Source organism: Corvus hawaiiensis, chromosome 2 (assembly GCF_020740725.1).
Source record: "Corvus hawaiiensis isolate bCorHaw1 chromosome 2, bCorHaw1.pri.cur, whole genome shotgun sequence".
Lineage (NCBI taxonomy): Eukaryota > Metazoa > Chordata > Aves > Passeriformes > Corvidae > Corvus > Corvus hawaiiensis.
In genome coordinates this window covers 72,602,150-72,627,086 of record NC_063214.1, presented here as the reverse complement: position 1 = coordinate 72,627,086, position 24,937 = coordinate 72,602,150, and the positions used below count along the sequence as shown (strand labels likewise).

At 42.1% G+C, this 24,937-nt stretch overlaps 1 protein-coding gene across 2 annotated transcripts; it reads left to right on the top strand.

Annotated features, from left to right (window-relative positions):
* Nucleotides 1–8,420: 8,420 nt before the first annotated feature.
* Nucleotides 8,421–24,472, top strand: FBXL3 (F-box and leucine rich repeat protein 3). 2 transcript variants are annotated; one of them, XM_048295643.1, is made up of 5 exons: nt 8,421–8,655; nt 12,788–13,151; nt 15,164–15,286; nt 18,365–18,536; nt 23,367–24,472. In XM_048295643.1, exons 2-5 carry the CDS (start codon nt 12,789–12,791, stop codon nt 24,008–24,010), a joined length of 1,302 nt encoding a protein of 433 aa, XP_048151600.1. In that variant the 5' UTR covers nt 8,421–8,655; nt 12,788; the 3' UTR covers nt 24,011–24,472. The 2 variants fall into 2 exon arrangements, with proteins under 2 accessions (XP_048151600.1, XP_048151599.1); XM_048295642.1 differs by lacking the exon at nt 8,421–8,655 and adding an exon at nt 9,218–11,335.
* Nucleotides 24,473–24,937: the final 465 nt, after the last annotated feature.

Sequence of the window (24,937 nt, the reverse complement as noted above, 5' to 3'; positions counted from 1 at the left end):
TACAGTGAAAGTCTAACAAATGTGTAAGCCTCCATTTTCAGAAGCACTTTTAAAATGGGGGGGAGGGAGGGAGGGGGAAGAAGGGAGGTGTCCCTTTAATTATTTCAGCAGACTCTTAAAAAGTAGAAAAGTTTTTTGGGTAAACTGGTGGTTATGGAAGTACTTAAGACATAAAATGTGCACTGCTGCATTTCTCAACAGAAGAGCTGGGTAAGTTTGCTAGCATTCATGTGAAGAATCGTATTTCCATTTCAATTACCAACAGCGTTTTAAAACACAAAAGAAGACTGTATTTTAAATTATTTTTGATGAGTTATATTTTACTGAAGACTCCTAATCACTCCTGCTTTTAGGACAAACAGCTTTTTGCCATGAATTTCGAAATGTTCATTTCATAAGAGTCTGAAGTCCTCTTCATTATGCACCTGCATAATGAATGCAAAATACAACTTCAAGTAAAAACTTCTTTAAGATTTTCTCTTTAGATGTTTTTTCTTAGATGTGTTCAACTCCCTTTCTAGCATTTCTGTCTTGAAGCTGATGAAAAGTGTGTTACTGGCTTTTACATTTAAGATACTGGTAGATGGCATCCACACCAGACAATCTTGATCAGACTGGAATTGTGGGATCCATCTTGCCTGACTTCAGACACCTGTAATCACAGAATCACAGAAGAGTCCTTTTGGAGATCATCTTGCCCAACCCCCCTGCTAAAAGAGGTTCGCCTAGAGCAGCATGTGTATCTCTCTGCACTTTGAAATAGTTCAGAACAGTTCACACACCCATGAAGTACAATTGATCTTACTCACTGTAGCTCTACCAAGGGATCGGGACAGGCTCAATCCATGGGCCAAGGCCAGTTGTGTGAGGTTCAACAAGGCCAAGTACTGGATCCTGTGCTTTGGTCACAACAACCCCAGGCAGCACTACAGGCTGGGCAAGGGCTGGAAAGCTGCCCAGCAGAAAAGTGGGGGTGCTGATGACAGCAACTGAATGAGCCAGCAGAGTGCCCAGGTGGTCAAGAAGGCTGGTGGCATCTGGCCTGTGTCAAAAATAGTGTGGCCAGCAGGACCAGGGCAGTGATTGTGCCTGTATTGGGTGTCTGACCCATTGTCATAGTTAGAAAATTTCTTGAGTGTAGAACCATAATTACAAATGAATTCTATTTTTGAATTTTTCAGCCTTCTCTTTCATTTTAGACTAATAGGAGTATTAATTTAGGAAATTGAGATTATGGTGTGGAAAGGACATGACACTGTTCATGTTACTAAGTGGATAGAGTGAGGGATAGGCAGTACTGGGGAAATGTTTTTCTCACACATAACTGGCCATCCCCTATCACCACGCCAGGGAGGCAGCACGGCCGCATGTGAGCATCAGGCTCTTGCACAGAACTCGGCTCTCTCACGTAATGGTTGAACCTTGGACACGCTGCTCCCACAGTGTCTCAGACATTCACGTCACCACATCTCCCCCACGCTGATCTCTGCCGGTGATTATAACAGATGCCAGCACAGGCCACTAATCAGATCAGTCCGCAATAAGATTGCTGTATGCCTTTCCAGCAGTCTCACATGTTTTTCTGTCAGCTGTTGATCCACACCCCACGCAATGGAAATAGTTCTTGTTTGTACCACCCTGTTTGCCACAGCCCACCACACACAGCTAATTTATACCAAACTCGGTTCTGGCCAAGGCAAGGCCTCAGTGCTCACACTTCGATCATTAGTTTAAAAATAGCTTAAACTTCTATGGGTGTATCCACCCACTGAACACAAAGTGAACAGTAAAAGTTAATAAGATACAGCTAATTAACATGTCACCACGAGGGCCAAGTAAGCTTCATCCCTACAAAACAGGTTCCATCATACTGAGTTCATGTTTTACCTAGACAGAGGCTTAGCGAGGGAGCTTCAGGAGCACCCAGTCATTCGGGATAGAATTCAAACTTCTTAGGGCTTTTCCACAGCCCTCTCTTTAAGCCATGCCACACATTGCAGGTGCCAGCGTGCAGTGTGTGTAGGGCAGATGCCTTGTTCCTCAGCCCAAGGTGTACTAGAAGGGCTGTGCTGTCACAGCCCCCACTCTCACTGATGGGGTCTGGTAGTGAGCTTGTGCTGCCAAGCATTCCAGGATCTGGCTCCTCACCAGGTATTCCTACAGAGGTGCAGCCAAATACAGAACAACAAACTGATTACACAGCAGCCAGGTGCAATGGGTATCATGAGTCATTGATAATCACTTTGATAATCAAAGATGCCCCCTGCCAGCTGGTCCAGGGAGTTTTCTCAGGTAATACCCACCTCTGCAGTCTCCTGGGATTCAAGAGGTGCTCTCTGCTCTTGCCTCAATGTTTCATGTAGGCTGTGGACTGCTTGTTGAAATACAGTCCCTTTGGATGTAGCAGGTTTCTTTCTGTGTATCTAAATGGGGATTTGGACACTGAAACCTTGGATGGGTATTTGAGGCAGTGCTTTGGGTCATCTACTGAGCAGCACACACAGTGGCCTTTGCTATTGCCATCCATGGCATTGCTTCTACACTCCCACTCATGTCTGCATTCCAGGTGATCCAAGTATCCTTAGCCCATGTTAGGTCTCAGCTAATCTAGTATTTCCACCTCCCTGTCTGTTCATTCAGTAATACTCCTTTCCCACATGTAACTTTGTACACATCCTCCCCTGCACAGTTTAACTTCTCTGCTCAGTCACTGGGAGAGCATTCCCACCGCACCCAGCCCCATTCCTAGGTCTCACTTCTGCCATATACTCCTCCAGAACAGCCATTAAAAGAAGGAAGGATGGCATTAAGTATGCTGGCACGCAAAGGGAATGTGTCACATCACTTTAAGCTAGAGATTCAGGTGGTTTGGTGTGAATGAGGTATGATCCACTAGCAGTAACTCACCATCCTAATGCCAGTTCCTAACAAGGACACTTAGAAACTTGGCTGGGGGACCTCAAAAACAGCTCTTTAAATACATTTGCCTGAGGGCAGGTTCTATCAGTGGACTCTGTCACGGAGCAGTAATTGCAATGGGGTGATCTGAGCTACACGGTAAACACAACTCCCCACAGGTTTTGCACTAAAAGACATAATTTATGTGAGCTGATATGTTGGGTTTGCATCCACCTCTGTCTCCCTTTTCTCCCATACAAACAGAATTTGAGCAACAACATTCCAGTTCAAGACACTGTTACTCATAAGATTGTTATCTCTATTTCTACACCTTCAGGTTTTTCCATATTCCCAGTGGGTTGTAGAATGGCCTGGAATCATAAATCTTTATTTTCCTCCTGATGGAGGTTGGGTACAGCTATGTACCTCCCACCAACCAAATCCTACTTTTTGGCACACCCTGAGAGCCTTACTGCTGACTGAATTTGACATTTCCTATGAATAGGTGTCCAGTGGCAGGACTTTGGATCTGTTCATCCAGCACTCTCATACATTCAAGGAACTGGTGAATAGCTTCTGGGTTTTGCCTCCAATGCTAGGACACAAGACTTAGAAACAAGCCGTATTTGAAAACCAGCTTTAGGGTGTCCTTGCAGGACACATTTCACATGACACATAAGGTACCCTCCTTCTGTGCCTCGGTACCAAGGCCAATCCTAATACAAATGCCAGCCCCCTCTTAGCAGTAAGTCTGTTTGGGAATTTTTACCACTGTCACTTGCTAATCATGTTACCTCCTCACCCACTGGCAGAGTCAGCTGAACTGATTTGCAAGGAGCCACACAAAACACAGAGAAAATTCTAGTAAACGAAAAAACTACCAGGATGCTATCAGACCAACCTATGGATGAGCTGGCGCTGCCCCTTTCCAGTAGCATTGTTCTGTCCAAGGATCACACCACGGCAAAGATGAAGTGCTGTCTGTGCTGCTCTGCACTGCTCAGTCCACTCGGCCCATTTATATGGCAGCCCGTTCTTTTTCAGCCGAGGCCATGCCACGAGACTCCTCTACCAGAGGGGCTCCAGCAAACAGCAGTTTTTCTATACTACCTAACAAAACAGAGTGGTGCAACAGCTTTTACCCATGAAGTAACCATGTGAGCCATTCATCTGGAAAGAATTACTAGAGCCTCTAGAAACAGAAACAATATTTAGACAGTGAGGAACCTTTTAAAAGAATTTATCTCCAGCTTCTACTGAAGCATGAGCAGCATTAGGTAATCAGCCTGTTGCAGGCAACACTCTAGCCTGCTGTTGCTCATCCTTAGTTTTATCTTTTTATTTTTCTGTATAAGGCCATGAGGCCTTAAATTGAGGGCCACTGGTATAAAGACCATTTTACTTGCAGCTACTGTTTAAAAAAAAAAAAGAAAAAAAGAAGACGCTAAGTTACAGCTTCTGTTCTCCTGTTCTGTAAGGTCTTGCTTGTGAAAGATAGAATATACTTATTTTATCCATCCATAATACCACATTCTAACAGCGTAAGAAAGTTCCTCACCACAGAAAATCTTCCTGTACAGACACACTAATAAAACCAGGAAGTTTCCCTAATGATATCCATTGCTGAAAAACATTCATTTCTGTTGGCATTGATAAAGAACAAGTTCAGCTTTCCTCTAGTTTTTATTTTTCAGCACAATCTGTTGAGGATTAAGATTGTCACAGACATTCTAGACCAAGTCTTTCAGCCACTACTCATTGCATTAATACTCCCCATATTTTTTACAGCTTATATTTTCATTAAATTGGAGTGGGCTACTCATGCCCTGCAAAGCCTGACATACTTTCATCATAGCTGGATCTGGCCTGTTATTGTTACTTAACTCTCTTCCAACTGCTTCTGTGATTTTCCCCTCCGCATTCTTATCCTAGCCAAATGCAAGCCAGGCTTACCAGGGTGGAGCACAGTTGCTTGCTTCAGGAATGCTTCAGAGCTACTTGAATATGGCCAGAAAATCAGCACAGAGATTTTCAGTGCTAAAAGGTGCAGCATTTACAATCAAGACCTGGCATTTGAAACGTTGCTGCAGCTTCATCAGGCAGGCAGTCTGCCAGCTGAAATGAGAAGAGCTGTTCCTGTACAAAAGAGCTGTTCCTGTACAACCCCAGCCTGAGGTGGTGAGATCCCCCATTAGACACTGGGATGTTAACTGGCTATCTCTTGGCTTTTATGTCTGTGGGCTGTTCCTCATCTTCACATGGTGACAGTGAGCGCTGCTTCACATCTCTGCTATGAGTGACTCTCCCACCTGAAAAACTGACACTTCATAGAGTTTCTCCGTCTCTTTTGGAAAAATAAAAAGGTTACAATGCAGTTTCCTCAATAGTCTGCATTTCTGCATAGCAGGGCTCAGCACAGGCCCTGAACTTTTTCTGTTACTACTGAAAGCATACACAAATAAAAATATTATCATGTAAAATATTTCTCTCTCAAAAACCCATCTGCTGTTAGTTAAGTGATTAGTAAGGCAGAGGAACTACGGACGCAGACACTCTTGATAACGGTGTCCAAGTTACTGACTAAAGCTCCAAAGTGCCCAGCCACTGCTGGCAACAACATGGCTCTTTCACAGACCAGCCCAGACCTGGGAACGTTCTTTGAACCTTTACTGCTTGGACCTTTCTTAACCTGCTGCCACCTATCTCAGTGCCAGCCACCTGAGTCCAAGAGCTCTGCAGTACTTTGCCTGCCAGCTAAGCCGGAGCCAGCCCTGGGGGTCACCAGGAAGCCACACCACCAGCTGCCCACAGGTTTTCTTTCACTCAGTTCTGATAAACTCCCTGTTTCTTGTGCTTTGCCCACAGACACCACAGACATTTTTGTCAGTGCTCATCACCATGTCCAGGGCCTGGTTTGGCCCCAAGAACAGAGCTGCAGCTGCCTTTCTTGCTGATTTTAGCTGCTATGTCCCCAGACGGTGGGATGCTGAGAGTCCTTTCTGCACTTGTTCTCCTCTCCTACACACACAAAGGGTGCCTCAAACTTACACAAGCAGTTATAACAAAGCAAAGAAGGGCACAGGCAGTGAGCCAAACTTTGTTTACTCTGAAGATAAGGCAGCAAATTGTAACTGCAAACTGTAAGAAGTCCCTCCCAGTAAGTCAATACATTGAAACTCAGATAATGCAAGTAAGGTTTTTAAAGTTAGGTTACCTTACAAATAATGAAATTGCAGCTGTTACATCTCCCAAGACTTCTATACAAACTCAGAAAATATTTGTTTTGGTCAAGATATGTTTGTTCCTTTTTTTTTTCTGAAGACACAAGAATTTGATCAGAGCATAAACCTTGATGAAAATATATTTTTACTGACTTCACATGACATGACTCAGTTACATCACACTATAATGCACGTAAGGCTGCCTTAAAACAGTAAGAGAGGTGACCAGAAGAAGCAGCAGCTGCTTGCTCAGTATTTGTTGATAAATAATAGATCCTTCTCCCCACAGATGGGGCCCAGGTCTGGTTCCAACCTTTGCAGTCAGAATCTTTGTCTCCCACATCTCCAGCAGTCTGCAAGTTACATACTTGCAAATATAACTTGTCTTTACTAGAAACTGTAGTTGGGGGCTGTTACCTTCCCACTGTTAGAAACTGGCTCTGAACTGGAACACAAGGGCTGAAAAGAGAATTCCTAAGCAGCGAGAATGGAAGACACTGAACATTTCCAGATGGGGACAGCAAAACAGTTATTGCAGGTTTCTTAACAGTACTGGCTTCATTCATAAACACATCTCATTATCTTCCAAGGCTTATGTAGCCATTTCATATAACTGAGAAAATTATACAGTCACTTATTTGCTATTACAAGCTTGTCTAAGATACTGACTAATCAGCTCAAGGTGAGGTGATAACTCACCTCTTATTTCCAGATTTTTTGTTGCATTTCCTGAGAAGGTGAAGACTGGATGTAGATTCATAAAGAGCTATAGTGGCTGAGCTTTAGTAAACAGCTCAAGACATTTTGAATTGGAGAAAAAGAGATTATTTTCTCACAGAAACTCAAAAATTAATGTTTTTCACTGAAAAACAATCTTGTTTCTATGTAAGTATTTTTTTCCACTAATAATCTCAATGAGCTAGACTTAAAAATGAAAAAAAAATTAACATACTTTAAGTATGCAAGGAAATGTATTTATATAAAGTGCTTCTCAAAGATCTCAGGGATGGTGACATTTGAGCAGCCACCGAAGAATGTTTCTAAGCCATTTCAAGACTGGGGCAAGCTCTGGATCACATACGGCTGTTCCCAAGAAAATTAATGGCAGGAATTGGGATTAAAACAATTTGAGCAGTAATTTATTTACTATAGCTTGCAGTAAATGAATAATTATGTTTTGCAAATCTCAACAACTGTAAAGAGTTTGAACACATACAGGGCTGAAAAATGAGGTGTATTGGAGTGTACTGCATGTGCGAAGGACACGTGGTAACAAGGTGTTTGCAGCCCATGGGAAATGTCACACATCCCTTTGTCTTCTCTGCCTGGCAAAATCCCAAGCACATCACTCTGAGCACCTGCTGGCCCCAGGACGCACTGGTGGTTTGCTTTCCCCATTACCTCTATTCCTGAGGCCAGCCTCACATGGGGCTTTCAAATCACGGAACATAACCGGCTGTATTGGTGATGAAGATCCAGCTCCATTGCTGGTAATATTCAGTGTGCCCAGGTGGCAGAGAAGGCCAATGGCATCCTGGCCTGTATCAGCAGTAGTGCGGCCAGCAGGACCAGGGCAGGGATTGTCCCCCTGTACTCAGCACTGGTGAGGCCACACATCAAGTGCTGTGTTCAGTTCTGGGCTGCTCATTACAACAAAGACATTGAGGGGCTGGGGCGTGTCCAGAGAACGGCAGTGGAACTGGTGAAGTGTTTGGAACACAAGTCCTATGAGGAACAGCTGAGGGAGCTGGGGGTGTTTAGCCTGGAGAAAAGGAGGATTAGGGGGGATCTTGTCACTCTCTACAACTCCTCAAAGGCGGTTGTAGCCAAGTCGGGGTCAGCATCTTCTCTCAGGTAACCAGTGACAGGACAAGACGACATAGTTATAAATTGCGCCAGAGGAGGTTTAGGTTGGACATCAGGAGAAATTTCTTCACGGAAATGGTGATTAGATATTGGAATGGGCCGCCCAGGGAGGCGGTGGAGTCACCATCCCTGGAGACCTTTAAGGAGAGACGGGAGGCAGTACTGAGGCGGCACTGAGCGCCACTGGTGCAGCTGACCCGGGGGTGTTCGGTCATAGGTTGGACTCGATGATCTTTGAGGTCTTTTCCGACCTGATCTGGGATTACCCCCAGCACGTCTCCACACTTCGTTTGCCCTTCCACTCCGAGGCAGGAAGCGCCCAGGACCGAGCTCTGGCGCAGAGCGGGCGGGAGGAGGAGCTGGCGGCGTCGCCCGCTCGGAGGCGCCGCGGGCGGGGTGCCCTGAGGGGAGGGGCGGGGCCGCCACCTCCCCGCCCGCCCGCCCGCCGCCATTTTGGCTGGTCCGCGTCGCTTCCGCCGCTGGAAGTAAACAGAGGGCGAGGCAGGGAAGGAGGGAAGCAGAGACGCGGGTGGGACGGGACGGACCGAACGGCCGGGCGGAGGAGGCGGCGCTGGGGTCGGCTTTGGCGGAGAGAGCTGATGTGGCCGGAGCGGAGGCGCCAGCGCGGCCCGAGCCCCGGTTAATGCGAAGCGTAGCAGGGAGCCGCCAGGTGATGGGGCGGGAAGGGGGCGGGTGGCGGCGCGGCGGGACCATCCGCAGGGTCCCAGGCCCCAGGAGCGGGGTCCGAGCAGCGGGGGCGGCGGAGCTTGGGGCCTGTGGGGCTGTCGGAGCTCCGCGCCCCGGGCCGGGGCTGGGCCGGAAGGAGCCGATCCTGAAGGGAACCTTCTCCGGGAGTAGCGGGCGATCCTTAAATCCTAGTCCGTCGTATTTGGGGTCGCTGCCTCGCAGCGTTCCCGTGATAGCGGTAATAAATGGTGAAACCCTCGCTGTGTGCAGCGGAGCAGGTTGTTTGCGGCAGGGAGGGGTTGGGTTCGTGTCCGAGTCGCCCCCTCGTTCAGCCCGTGCTCCCCTTTAGAGCACTCCTGGTATTCCTAGAGCAGCTTTTGTGCGGGGGTGACGCACAGCGAGCTGGGCTGGGCAGGTTCCTGTCAAGCGTTATGAGTAGGGTGCAAACAGCTCTGCGCTGTGGTTTGTTTGCTTTGGTTTTGGTGGGTTTTTTTGGTTTTGGTTTTTTTTTTTTTTTTTTTTTTTTAACTGCCGTTGTGTTCTGGCTGCGCCTTACTTGGCAATAAAAACAATGTTAAGCACGTGCTTTGCTCCTCCTCCTCCTCGGTGACTGAACTGTGTGATTAGGGTTGGACATGACTATTGCAAACAAGATAGCGTGGGTTGCGCCCAGGTGCGGAGTTCAGAAACAAGTCGTTATAATAGGTGGAGAAATCTACTTGGAAAATCTTAAGGAGTCAGGCATCCGGCTTTCTCCCATCTCTCTGCATCAGTAGAGTTGGGTCTTTTTGGGTTTTTTTGTTTTGTTTTGTTTTGTTTTTTCCCTTTCTGCCAAGATCTTAGCTTCTAAAGCAAAGTTAATCGTAGCAGCAGTTTGAAAACCAGTGATATGTGTGTGTCTGGCGTATGCCAGAGAGAGTTAAAAGCGAGATTGATGGTTCATGCGTTGCTAAGAAGTGATAAGCAATCATCAGTTGAAAAATAGCTTTTACTCTTACAGTAATTTGTTAGCATGAAATTTTGCATGCATGGCTTCCTTGTTTAAAAGTTGCCCTTGGATTTCAAATAGTCGGATGTTTAAATCACTGGATACGTAAAGCAAAGTGAACTGAACTCTTAATTGCATTTGCATGGTTTTATGTTAAATGTGCAGAAAGGTTTACTCCCTTAAGTGGCCTTACTTTTTAAAATAAATATCTTTTCACATGGCTCTGCAAACTTCTGTAGGCAAATATGCATTCTTTAAATTTTGTATTTGTTTTATTGTTAGGCATGTGAAGAGATTGAAAGTGGTTACATTTTAAAAAAAACCTATTCTGATACTTTAAGTTCTGAAGCAAGATGCCAAAAATTAGATGAACAAATTGGTTAGAAATTAGATGACAAAACAGTAATGCAGTTCTTAAAATAATATTTTTTATTCTTGAGCTTAGGCACTTTTTTCCTGTTTGGAAAAAGTTTGCCAAGGAAATATTTTTGAAAGGTTATACTTAATGTCTTTTTAATTACAAGGGCGTCCAGGATGTCAGTAGCAAAAAGAGTTGTTGGGAAATGGTGGTTTGTTCTCCATCCCTTGCTTTAAGTCATGGCATTTAGAATATGTAACATCTTCTTTTCTTGGAAGAAGAAATCATCACTATGCCTCTAGTGATGGCTGTGTTGTCTCTTTTTTTTTTCAAATTGTCTGTTTATAAAAATGTGGGACAATATCCCACAACTTCCAGGAGTGGGTTTTGGTCTGTAACCAGCACATATTAGCTACTTAGAGCTCATCCCAGTTAGCTCAGAGGTGCAGATGGGGAGCTGTTGATGACCTGGTCCACCCCTATCAGCACATCCCAGAGGCCTTTTTTCCAGAAGAAAAATTAATACAGTTTTATCATTGGCAGCTCCCTCCTGGTCTTCTCTGAAAGGGAGACAAAAGAAGAGGGAAAAAGACCTGAAACTCTACCTTAATGCATGATAAAAGTAGCCACCTAACTGGAACATTTATGCAGGTTTACTACCTTGTTAGCAGAAGATGAGACAGGATCTCTGTAAAGGAAGACTTGGAGAGCCAGGTCTAACATTTTACCGATGGCTTTGGAAAGACTTAGACATCAAACAGGCAAGCCTGAATTTGGGAAGTTAATAGCTTGCCTGTGGTGAATGCTCCTTGTAACCTAGTTGTTTGGAATATCTGTCTAGCCTAAAGTTTAAACTAACGTTGCATTTCAGACTAGCCTATTAAAAATGTTGTTGTTGTACTATGCTGAGTTATTATCTCAAACAGAAACACGACAGGGTTGCAGTGGATTTGCCAATTAATTCTTGATTAATTTTAAGTTGAATTCCATTTTCACAGTTGAAAAATGCAGTTCCTTTATATTTTTGTTAGTTGCAGATGGTTCTGAGTCACTGTTCAGTTTTCTTGCTTTTTTTCTCTCAGCAGCAGAACTCTGTCTCTGGCGGAAAGATTGTTCCAGCACAGGAATTGTGTTTTACATAGTCCCCTAGTCGGGACTGAATCACAGAAAATAGTTCTCAGGAAGCAAGTAGAGATATTTGCCCAGTACTGTTGTCATCCTCTGCTTGCCTCCAAGTGCTAGTGGGAGTAAAAATAGGAGTTGAAAAAAGCCAAGAGACCAATTCTGTTCATCAGTCTTTCATGACCGTATGTTCAGGTTTGTCTGCATCATCTTATGAGTGGCTTTAGTCCTTAAGTGATAGCTTGCTTCTGTCATGTGAGTAGCTAGGATTAAAGTCTTTTAAAGGTAGGTAGGGAGGTGCTGGCTTTGAGAAAATAATCTATGATGCATTGGATTACGAACAGTATAATTTTTAACTTGCATTTTGTTTTAAGAAGTACTTCCAAACTTAGTTGCAGTACACAGCAGGGAAACTTCCAGATGCCAGAAGGACTGGGCATATGATACTCTTAGACGTGTAATTGTACTTGAATGTTAAACCAGGATGATTTCGCTGTGTATGAAGTCCTTGTTTATCCTGTAGAAACCAGGGAGGCTGGAGGTGCTTTACGTGTCAGGGTCACCCCACCCCTGGATTCTCTCAGCTCTTTAGAGACTAGAATTGAGTACACTGTAGTGTAGTATGAGGTAGCACAGCCCTTTAGGACATGATGTGCATCACACTGAGGCTTTAAAAAAAAAAAAAAGATCAGATGCCAAGTTTAGTTTTAAGATGGCATGTACAAAAGAACACGTTTGGATCAAAGCCTTAAATTTATTTCAGATATATGTAGTGGTGAGGTTTTTTTCTCTCTAACAATGTAACATAAGGTAGAAGTTAAGTGACATCATTATGGAAAAAGTATATGCTACAACTTTTTGCTCAGGCTTGCAGAATTTAATACAATTTTGAAGAAAGTTTTCTGGCCCTTCTGTAATTTTTTTTTTGTGGGTCGAAACTTCCAGACTCTTACTGGAAGTCTTCTGTAATGCCTATTTACTAGTTAGTTGGAAAAATAAAAGCACACCAATGGACTTGATGAAATATATTTTCAAGTATACTGATTTAAAACAGATGCCTATTAAAGTAATGTATTTTAAATAAATAAATTAAACCAGAAAATATTCTTCCTCTGTGAGAAAAAAATTATTTGGTCTGATAGAACATCTGCAATATGCAGTGCCTGCACACAGTAATTCTTTACTTCCTTGCCTGATTTTTATCTTCACAGTTTCAAGTGTTGTTCCTAATAAATAGGATTGGGGCAACAGTATTTATGTTAGTTTTCAAAAAATTGTTCAGAAGATTATCCTTCCATTAGTAGAACGGTGGAGTGATAGTCAACAACACAGTAAAACAGGTTCAAAGTGTTCTCAAACACACAAATGAAACACTGAAAGAAGAGTGACTGTTATAAATGGGTTGGCACTGTTAATGATTAAAGAAGTAATATTAAAGAGATCAGTTTAGATGATAATGTTATTTCTGGACTGCCGCTTTGGTTTGTTACTTGGGTTTTTTTCTTTTATATATGGCAGGAAAAAAACCTGCCAGGGTGTTGTTGCAGAAAATATCCTTTTTCACCTCCACAATTTTCTATTAATATTGTTCTCAGCTCTGTTACGTTTACAAAATAAATAGATTTTTTTTTTTAATTACTTCTGTAGAATGAAACGAGGAAGGAAAACTAATGAGGCTAACAGCAGTGCATCTGAAGACACAACTGAGAAGGAATCCAAGAGACACAAGGTGGTAGAGAAGAAAGCCATAGCTGTGCAGAGTCCTGACTGGGCAAATCTGCTCCAAGACGTTATCCTGCAGGTGTTCCAGTATTTGCCACTTCTGGATCGTGCTCATGCATCCCAGGTCTGCAGGAGCTGGAACCAAGTGTTTCATATGCCTGATCTCTGGAGGTGCTTTGAGTTTGAACTGAATCAACCAGCCACATCTAACCTGAGGACTACACATCCTGAACTAATCAAGCAAATAATAAAGAGGCATTCCAATCACCTGCAGTATGTTAGCTTCAAGGTAGCATATTTTATAGGCTTTTTAAAAGTAACTTTTATTCTAAAAGGAATAGGGCACCTGTCAGTGTGTAAGTGGCCTTGTTTTCAGGCTTAGTATACTGAAGAAATGGCTTTTCTAAATGGACATGTAGACATGGAGGTTACCTCCCAATTAATTTGTTTGGGTGTATTTTCAGGGCCGAAACTTGGAATAACAGTACTGAACATACGTTTTCATTGCCTTATTTCTGTTAGATAGGAATTTTTTTGTTTGGTGGTGTCGTTTGTTTAGGGTTTTTTGTTTGTTTTTGTGGGTCCTTTGTTGGGGTTTTTTTGGGGGGGGTTTTTTGGTTGGTTTTACCTTTTTTGATTTTTTTGAGGTTTTTTTGTAGCAGTTTAGCTGCTTAAAATTCTGCTTCATGGAGTGGACAGAAATAGTTCTGATACGACTGCATGTGTGGTTCCTGCCTCAGAATTAAGTTCAGTCAGGATACATAAGTTGAGAATTTCTCCATTTCACATTCTCTAGGGACTTGGCTCCAATATTCATGGTCAGAAAACATCCAATGCACAGAGGGTGATTTCAGTACTACTAGTCAGCAACTAGCAGTTTTAATATTAAATTGTATGGGATTGTCTGTAGTCAGCACAACTGTGCTGCACGGGACTGAAAAAGTATGTGGGATTTGCATAGGGTGGTGCATGGACTGATTGTGCCTGGGTGAGAAATACCATTTGATGAGAATTAGTTCTGTTAACACTGGAATTATTTTCAGCAGATGAAAACCTTTAATGTGGGCTTACATGTCAGTGTGTTTTGGAAGGGTGCTGTGAATCTCGTGGCTGCATATGCATCAGCTATGTGAGAAATTTGGAAAGAAAATGACTTCTGCAGCAAGTTCAACATATTTGTTTCTGAGATCAGGCAGTTTTAATGCTGGAATCATCAGCATGTGAGTAGCTGAGTCACCTCTGCCTGCTTGCTTGCAGTACCAGATTACAAACTGTTATCACAGGGTTTGCAGGGCTTTTATCAGCATCCAAATAAAGAAAACTTAGGGCTGTAGGGAGTGACCTCCCAGTGTCTTATCTGCTGTCTGTGTGGCTGTACACTAAATGATTTTGAAGAATTTTGGGTGCCCTTTGCTCATAGGGTGATCCATCATTTCTTCAGTTGTTCTTCAGTGCTGCAGAATACACGAGGAAGTGGGTGTAACACTCACCGCTCCTCTGTAAAGGCTGAAAACGTGAGGGGTGTTTTCTGTAGACAAAGAAAGATGAGATTGTTGAAAATCAAGGTTTTTCAGCTTGTGTTTGAGCAGAAAATGAACATTCATTGAACTTAATCTGTTGCTGCCAAGGTCATGTGTCTTATGGTGGAGTTAAATTTTACCCTGTGATCAGGCTTTATACTGCTCTGTAGGTTTGCAAAGCTGTCATGGCTGCTGTACATAAGGGGTTATTCAGAAAGCACATCCAAGTGTCAGGGGAAGTCCACTGGAGACACACTAAGTGATTTGGTTGGGTAGCAAGCTGACTAATGAAGGTTTTGGGATTTGTGTTGGTTTGGTCTGGTTTTTTGAGAGTATCCATTGCGTATTTGTTGTGGTTTTAACAGTGAAGGGCCAATTTTAAGAACTGAGCCACTGTAAAAAGAAGTGGCTTTTGCACATAGGAAGGGATTTATAGAATTCTTGCATTTTGATAAGGAGGAATGTAAAAGGGAATTGGAATAGGCTCTGGACCCTCCACTTGCTTATTTGTGGAATGAGTATCTTGGAACAAACTGTTAAGTTGACCTGTCACCATGCAGTATTTTACCGAAGTGTTAGAAGAGTAGTAAATTTACAGCGAATTGTCTTGGATTTTTGGTGCATACTTTTTGGGGGAATAAAGAATAACATTGATGGATTCACAATGAGGTGTTTCATTGTGGGGGTTTTTTTGACATCCCATTTCAGAAGGTAAAGTGGAAAAAAAAGTTTAAAGTGTATTTGCAGTGCTTTCTGAACATGAAATTCATTTTGTTTTAAGGTGGACAGTAGCAAGGAATCTGCAGAAGCAGCTTGTGATATTTTATCACAGCTTGTGAATTGCTCTCTGAAAACACTTGGGCTAATTTCGACTGCCCGGCCAAGCTTCATGGATTTACCAAAGGTATTTTATTATGTATATTTTCTATGTCAAAGTATTGCAGTGTTTCATATGGTACATCTATAACTTTATGAAAGTTCTATTGTAGGAATATGAATCTTTGGTAAAGAAAAGTTTATTAGTAGTCTGGTCTCTAATAAAGGGAGGAACTGATATGTACTTTGATGGGTATCTAAAGTTCCGTTCAGTCTCTGAATCATGTGAGAACATAGGCCTGACCTTGTTCTTTCAAGTCCTCCTGTCTGTTGACCTCAATGCGGTGCTGAGCAGTGTGGTGCAAGTTAAGAGGCTAGACAGTTCAGGTCTGTGTAATTGTGTTGTGGGGTTTGTTTAGGAGACAATTACAATCAAATGAGTGGTAGAGTTTTATCTGTGTGGGCTTGCCATAGGGCTTACATGATCAATGAGCTCTCTTCAGAAAGAAATTGGATAATGATTTGCAGGGCTTCATGTCATGCAATCAAGCATCAGCATCCTTGGTGCAGTGCACTGTATTTCTGAAATTTTTAGTCAAGATTTTTACCTTGCATGTTTACCAAAAATCTGATCTTGTTAGAAGGCATTTAATCTGGAAGACAACAATCTCTTACATGTGCTTCTAAAGAAGCATTCCTGCTAGTGAGGTAGAAGTGTACTATTGCTAAGGAGGAGTGGAGTGGTTGTGAAGGGTCACATACAAATAGGCTATTAGCTAGATCTCAGTGATGTCATTGCTGGTGATGGCAGTGAGGACGAGGAGGAGCTAGAGACAGCCCCGGGAAAGAAAGTAGGCTACATGTAAGGTTAGCTACAGAAGGATTATCAGCTGTTATCCTTGACAGTGGTTACTGCCACATCATGTAGCTCTCTTGAATATGTAATTTTAATCCATAATTTTCAAAGAGGCTTTTCAGATATTTAACTAGTTTTGCTGTGATTTTTTTTCCTTTTCTGATGCTCTTTGAAGTGTGATGATAAGAAAACCTGAATGTAGTGAAAACAGTCCACAGTGTTTTAAAAATACTTTGTCCTTTCAGCTCTTTCTTACTGTTTTCTTTATTAATCTGAATGCTGCTTTAGATCTTAGTTTTCACTGGAGTGACATATTAGGGTCCTGTTCAGCTTTACTGTACAGGACCCTAATTACTCTGCTTAGTAATTGTTTGTGCTATGTTCTTATTCAGCTTCAAAGCTTATAAAGCATAGGCTTCCTTTTTTGTTCTCAGTAAGTTCACTTTGGCCTTTAAAAAAATAGATTCAAAATAAGCCAAAATTAGCTCTAAGGATAATTTGCCTTTTGGTGCTTACAACTTCAATGGTTTTGTCACTGGCATAAGGACAACTAGTGAAACTAAAGAATTGAATTTGGCCATGACTAAATTCTGGTGGGAAGCTGTTAGTGACAGGTCCATTAGATGAGAAGCAGACAAAGATGAACTAATTTGGAAAGTGGTTAATACTTTGCTGTGGTTTTGGATTTTTTGGGGGAGGCCGTGGGGTTTTTTATTTTTATCAGACTGTATAGGAGGTCTGAACTACTTGGCATTATCTTCATCAGTGCTCTTCTGTTCTCAAGTGACCTGACATGTGGTAAATAATCTGTAGCTCATATTTAGTGTTGTGTTGCCTGTCTTTTCGCTAAGTACATTCTACATGAGTAGAATCTTTTAAAGAATCATACTACAGGCTACAGGTGTGGCAATACTGAGAAGACCAGCTTTTACGTGTTGGAATATTGCCTGTTTCCCATTAGCTCTTCAAACTAGAAGTTTCAAGTTACCTTTTTTAATAAGTGTGGTTAACTTTCTTTGCCTTTTTATTTAACAGCCTTCTTTTTCTAAATAGATAATAAAACAGAGAATTTTAGAAATATTTTCTAAATAGAATAAAAACACAGTACTAACACTCATAATACAGAGTTGAAATAATATTGAAGCATCTTTTCTTCTGTACATAACATATATATATAAGCAGCATATTGTCAGGATAGTTGGAGTGGTCCCTAAAGCCAAAGTGCATGAAGATTCTGAGTTGAACTTCCTGTTTCCATTTGCATGAACTGACTTAGAAAGTTTGTGTTAGCATGAAAGCATAAGTCCTATTCTAAATCTAATTGTGTGGGAGTTTTATCAAAAAACACAAACATATTACCTAAGAATGAAGAAATACTGTTGTCAGACCTTCTGTCATGTAACTGTGTTCAGGATATGTGCCTGTGGCTCAGAATGAAACAGGCTTGAAATCAAAGTAGCAGGTCTTTTTTTTTATGATACTTAATGTAGCGCATGGAGAAAATACTTTTTTAAAGTCTTCTATTTGGTCAGTCTTGTAAGAAATCAGGAAGATGAACTACTTACTTCATACCACCAGTGGTTTCTGCAGTCACTGCTGTATCTGCTCCTTAGTCTGTGTTTCTCAAGTTCAGGTTCCCTGGGCTCTGTGTTTACTGACAAGTTTCAGTGGTTATGTAAAAATGCTGAGCACTTGTCCTACCTTATCTATGCTGCTTATTCAGTAATTAATTGATTTCCTGCTCCTTGGCTCTGTTTGGACCACTCCAGTTAGCTTTCCAAGAAATCCGTCCAAACCCGAAATACTCTTGTGTGGGTGGTAGGCCGGCAGTACAGTCATTTGGCTTTGGATACAAACACTCCTGACTATGTTTGCATATCACCAATGCAGCACAATTTGCCATGTGGGAATTCCTCTTCCAGAGGATGCTTCTTTTAGAGTGTGACTTGCCTCATCTGTTCAAAGAACATAAAAAAAATTCTTCAAAATTAGGGCTTCTAGGCTTTCCCCTTTGCTTGTGGTCTTTCTGTAGAAGTAAATTTGTGCAGTGGATAGTCCAGGGTCTTGTTTAACTTCTAATGTTACACGTTCTGATTTGCCAAATTCATAAACGGATAGCAGAAAATTATTACACTTCCTCTACTCACAAATGACAGTATTAGTATTATTTTTTAATTATGCAATATCAAAAGAATGCTTTTTCAGCAAATGCTGTCAAGAAGTAAAAACTAGGACTGCTGTGTACAGTATAAGACCATTGAGATTTTTAGATAATACTCTTTCATATAAACCTCCTTTTTTTTTTTTCAGTCTCACTTTATTTCTGCACTGACAGTGGTGTTTGTGAACTCCAAATCCCTCTCTTCACTTAAGATTGATGACACACCAGTAGATGATCCATCTCTCAAGGTTCTGGTGGCGAACAACAGTGACACGCTCAAACTGTTGAAAATGAGCAGTTGTCCTCATGTTTCTCCAGCTGGTAAGCTACTGTGGTTTTGGGGTTAGCTCATTTGGGATTTGTTGGTTGGTTGGTTTGGACTTTTTAATGTGTGCATTACATTCTGTCTGAAATCAGTACACCCCTGGAAAAATGGTGTCAGAGGGAAGATGAGTGTGGTATTACGGACAACTGTGGCTGAATAAAGTCATTTCAGCTGGTGGTCAATCTGTCTACCCTACCACTTCACAGTGACTACTGGGCTAATAATAAAATAGTGCATGTCTGTTGTGGGGAAGTGGTTAACCTCATGTGGAACTTAATGAGTATATATCGACTTGATAGTGTGCTATTTGTGCAATGATTAAGTATTCCAATATAATTAAACTTTTTTGGAATATGAGGTTTCTTTCCATATTTTGTTATGTGTGGATTTTGACTGTTGGCATGCCATGGATTAGGAAGATGCTGGTTTAGTCATTCTGAAAAAAAGTCATAGCTGGAGAATAACTGCAGACAGCATCAAAAAGGGGAGAAGAGACTGAGCTATACAAAACTTCTACTGTCAGCAAATGTATTTCTCTAACACTCTTAAGTGTGTCTGTAACAAGAATGAAGCCAGCTTATATCAGAAATCACTCAAGATTGTTGAAATTCACAGAATTAACATTTATGGTAGACCTATGCAATGCACAGCAAGTTTAAGATTTATTCACAGCACATCAGCTTAACACTTACAGTTTTTCACTGAGAAATGGAAGAGGAATTGTAAATGAAATCCTGGCAACCCAGTATGATTCCTCTTCTGAGGATGAGTAGAAACTATAGAAACCATAATGCCATAACTTTTCATGCAAATATATTGCAGCTGTAAATGCTAGGTTTATTGTCTGTCAGATTCACCAGCAGGATTCCTAAAAGGGGAAAGGCGAAAGCAGTACTGTTGCAGAGGGTGTGTTATTGTAGTGATAACAAACAAAACAAACTTAATACCTTTTGCAAGTGTAGGTCTCAGACAAAACCTTGTGTTTGGTTTTGTATAAAGAAGTCCTGAAAATGTAGGACTGATGTTTTGCAGCAGCCTGGTCCAGCAAAGTGTCCACAGAATTAACTGGAATGCCTCCTCCAAAGCTTTCTAATCATAGATGGGGATTGTTTAAATTGGCTTGAGGGACTGGCTTTTCCAACTTAAAATTGTTTTTTGAGAATCCTTGTGTCTGAGAAGTACGAGGGCTGTAATGTGTCTGTCAAGAGGAAAAGGCTTCAGCAGTAATCTGTAGCTAGGCAGAGAGAGTAATTTCCTTGGACATGGATTGAAGAGTAACTTGTCAGCTCTAGCAGACTTTGCTGGTTTGTGGATAATCCTTGCTAGAAGGCTTTATTGGAACATCATGCACTGATAATTTGGGAGGAGACATGGGTGTGTTCTGATTGATGTATCTTCCATGGTTTTTAATTTAAGGAACAATGGGTAAGAAATTGTCGTGCCTGTTTAAGGAGCACAACTACTATTGTCCTTCATGGAGTGGAGATTAATAGATTGGGGTAAGATGTGTTAGTAACAAAACCAGGGAGTGCTAAGCTAACAGTAGGAGAGTTTAATTGCTTAATTCAGGTGTAGGTGTGCCTTGAGATGGAGAAAAAAGTGGATGTGCTGGGTTTGCATGGCAATGTTTTGTGGGCCAGTGAGGGGGCCACAGGAGTGGCTTCTGTGAAAACTGCCAGAAGCTTCCCCATGTCCAGCAGAGCCAAGGCCAAGCCCATCAGTGACAGTGGTAGCGCCTCTGGGATAACCTATTGAAGAAGGGGGAAAGGTAGTGCAGGAGAGCAATTGCAGCTGGAGGTAGGAGCGAGAATACGTGAGAGAAACAACTCTGCAGACACCAAGGTCAGTGAAGAAGGAGGGGGCAGGAGCTGATCCAGGTGCCGGAACTGAGATTCCCCTGCAGCCCCTGGTGCAGACCACGGTGATGCTGCTGTGCCCCTGCAGCCTATGGAGGGCCACGGTGGGGCAGAGATCCACCTGCAGCCCGTGGAGGACCTCAGGCTGGAACAGGTGGATGGCTGAAGGAGGCTGTGACTCTGTTGGAAGCCCATGCTGGAAGAGTCTGTTGAAAGCACCTTTTGAGAGAGGAGCCCATGCTGGAGCAGTTTTGATGACAGGAATTGGAGTCTGTCCTGAAGGACTGCACGCCATGGAAGAGACCCACGCTGGAGCAGTTTAGGAAGAACTGCAGTCTGAAGGACTCCCACTGGAGAAGTTCATGGGGGACTGCTCCCATGTGAGGGACCCCATGCTAGAGCTGGGGAAGAGTGGGAGGGGTCTCCCCCTGAGGAGGAAGGAGTGGCAGAGACAGTGTCTGAAGAACTGACTATAGCCCCCATTCCGTGTCGCCCTGTGCTGCTGGGAGGGAAGGAGGTAGAGAAAATCATGAGGAAGTTAAGCCTGGGAAGAACAAAGGAGTGAGAGGAAGGTGTGTTAAGTTTCAGTTTTATTTCTCATTACTCTACTCTTATTTAAGTGATAATAAATTGATTTCCCCAAGCTGAGTCTGTTTAACCCATGATTGGTGAGTGATCTCTCCCTGTCACCTTTATCTTCACTCTTTGAGTTTTTAATTTTATTCTCTCTCCCCTGCCCAGCTGGGGAAGGAAGTGATTACACGGCTTTGGTGGGCACTTGGTGTCCAGGCAGGGACAACCCACCAGGTGGAACAAAAGAAAGAAGCTGGTATGTGGATAGTTGGCTTCAAGAGCAGGCAGATTGCAAAAATGAGAATCTTGAAGGAAAATTGACCTGGATTTTTTTTGTAATGGGAATATTATAATTAGCAGGCTGCTATAGATGTGGAAAAACTTTACTGACCCAAAAGGGCTGTGAGTTGTAAAACTAATTACTTATAGATGCAGTTAAAATGTCTTCAGATTGGAGGAGGGAGGAATGTTCATTACTAGGTCAGTTCTCAAGAAATTTTTTAGTGAAGGACAGAAAAGAGTAATGAAAGTAGTGCAAGAGAGACTCCACTACTGCAGGGATAAAGGAAAAAGATTGATATCAAACAGTGAATTGTTCTAAGTTACTGTACAAAGATAAAGAGGCACATTTGAGTTTGAGCTGGAGAAACAAAGGCTGTGATGTGTTTGTAATCCTTGTGAGCTTACTTGAATATTCTTCTGTTTGCTGTTTGCCCTCTGAAATACTAAGTGTTGGAATAGAGGGAATGGAAAGTGTTCCTGTAGAGGTGGTGTTTCTGCTGTGACATGCGGGTAGGAGGGCTGCTTCTCTTGGAGTGGGAGTTGGGAAGCAGAGTGGCGTCAGGTGTGCCTGCATCAGGGACATCATGGATCAGGGATTTTTTTGATGCAGATCTGTGCAGTAAGGTCAGAGAGCAGAGCCATTTACCTCTCAGTGACACAAAGGTGTAGGCAGTGCCTAGGGATGTTCTGTGAACTACATGGGCTCCAGGCAGGTCCTTTAGTAGCTATTTACACTGTATTCCTTGTCAGCTCTATATGTAGGATGCATAACTGCATTGACAGACTGTGCATATCCAGTTCTAGACCCATAAAAAAATCACAGTAAATTGAACCCCAGCTCTTCCCTTTTGCATTGCACTGGTCCATAATGGACCCCTAAAGTTAACAAAGATTTGTGGAAGGACGGCAGCCAGGACAACTAACTTTGTCGAGATGAGAAAATATATATGGATCTTGAAACTGCCTAAAGTACTTTATAGATCAGCAGACCTAGGTATTCTGAAGCAGCATGTCTGAGTCTGCTTAGAGAGTGATCATAGTAGCCCTTCTGATTCATGCAATGTTTTCGCAGTGATTTTTTTTTTTTTTAAGAAAGCGTTTTTATGCTCAGTGTAGGCTTCTCTTAAGTTTTAACAGCTGCACCTTAAAATACTGTTTTCTGTATTCCTCTTGCTTCAGAGCTAGAGTGTATTGAGCTCAGGTTTCTCAGTATGTTAAATGCTATGTTCTTATCCCCTCTATTAATGGAAAGGCTGTATCCCACATTTCATGCAGTTTTCTGGGTCACATGAAATGCAGAGGACTGTATGCTTTTCTTAGTGCTTTTTATTTTTTTCAGTACTGTTACCAGTATAATACCATCTCTTGTATCTAGAAATAGTATGAGTGGAAACCGCAGACTGAACTGGATTCTCTTTTTGATGTTTTTGTCTTCTGTGAGCAGCAAATTATATTGAATCATTATAGAGAGTCTGAAACTTGCTGTTCTAGAAATTACTGCTCCGTATTTTTAGTGTTTTGCCTCTTTTTTGCTGTAGCTTTTCCAAATTTAAACATTAATACTTTCCTAGAAAAAACAAATAGTGACAGCAGCAGCCTCTCTATTGAATTAAAATCTAGCATTCATTTTACTTTTGCTTTCTTCAGATAACAAATCTCATTCACAGTTGCTTTGTCAGCCACAGAGCAGTCAGCAATTCTTCCAGAGCTGGCTAAGGAAATACTTTTATCATGAGTAAGGACCTTTTACAAAAACAAGGTTGACTATATGTGGTCTTAGAAAAGGGCAGAACAGTCAGAATATGCTATTTATATATTTGTCACTTCTGTTTATGTATTTTTTAACTTCTTTATGATCCCTGGCAAAATAGAGATGTAGGCACATTGTGTGTATCTGTCTTACATGTAGCTACAAAGAAGTCACAAGGTCATGCTTGTGAAAAAGATTCATGTTCAGGTTTCCAGTATGATTTGGTTTTGATTTAAGGTCTAGATTGCACATTGAAATAGGTGCCCGTAGCACCCTCCTGCCACACATAAACAAATTCCCTCCTGTTGTTCAGTCATCAGTGCCTTTGTTTGTGTAATCCCTTGCATAATGTTCTCTTCTCCCAGGTATCCTTTGTGTGGCTGACCAGTGCCATGGCTTGCGTGAGCTGGCGCTGAACTACCACCTGCTGAGTGATGAGCTGCTGCTTGCTTTGTCTTCTGAAAAGCACGTCAGGTTAGAACACTTGCGCATTGATGTTGTCAGTGAAAATCCTGGACAGACTCAGTTCCACACCATTCAGAAGAGCAGCTGGGACGCTTTCATCAAGCATTCTCCTAAAGTCAATTTAGTCATGTACTTTTTCTTGTATGAGGAGGAGTTTGATCCGTTCTTTCGTTATGAGATACCTGTCACTCACCTTTACTTCGGGAGGTCAGTAAGCAAGGACGTGCTCGGCCGCGTTGGGATGACGTGTCCGCGGCTGGTTGAACTGGTGGTGTGTGCCAATGGATTACGGCCGCTGGACGAGGAGCTGATCTGCATTGCGGAGCGGTGCAAGTACCTGTCGGCCGTGGGCCTCGGAGAATGTGAAGTCTCTTGCAGTGCCTTTGTTGAGTTTGTGAAGATGTGTGGCGGTCGCCTCTCTCAGCTCTCTATTATGGAGGAAGTTTTGATTCCTGATCAGAAGTACAGCTTAGAGCAGATTCATTGGGAAGTTTCAAAGCATCTTGGTAGAGTCTGGTTCCCAGACATGATGCCCACGTGGTAAAGTCCTTAAAAGACTCCAGGGTGAATGGAGTAGCACCTTAAACCCAAGATTACCATATTGCAATTTCCTGTATAAGCTTATTTAATAATACAGATTTTACTGCAAGTTAATTAATGGTTTGATTATAAAATTAATTTTTCTTTCAAAAATTGTTCTGGAATTTCGGAACCAAAAATAGAGTTCACAGCTCCAAAACCTGTTTTCATCCAAACAAAAATCAGGTTTCTGTTTTAGATTTATTCTTTGTCATTAAAAGTGACCTCAAACATTTTTGGAAAAAAAATTATTTAAAATATTGAAATGTACTTGCAAAATACCAGTTGTAATATGCTGTCCTTCTTTGATTTAGATAGTAGCATTGGACACAACCACATTTTATCTTAAAAAGCCAATCAAAACCCCACCAAAATTGCATGCTTTTGTTGCAGACCATAGCATTTCTAAATCCAGTCACCTCAATGACAAGATGACAATTATAGGAAGTTTAGTAGCCTGTGAAATACATACATTCTGTTAAGTAAGTCATAAAGGCAAGAGCAATACACAATAATAACAGTTTAGACAACTAAAGTAGAAAGTTTAACACATTATTCAACAGATTATTGGATCCATCTAAAATGTATTTAGAGCGCTAACAAGCAGTAGTGTGAGCTACCAAAAGCGCTGTGGGGTTTTTTCCACCCTCTATGCATTTTAATGTAGTTTGCTTATGGGGTCTCAGATCTGTGTCTAAACCTGTTTTAAGGTATTTTATGTCTAGCTCAGGAAGCGAAAGCATTCTGGGGAAAAATGTAGATACATTGTATTTAAAACCACATTGGAGTTAATGAGCTTTTCTTGCACATTAACTGGTTTGGCAGCATATGGTGAGATGGAATAATGTATGGTTTGTGAAATGAACCCTGCAATGTTGTTCTGATGACAGGA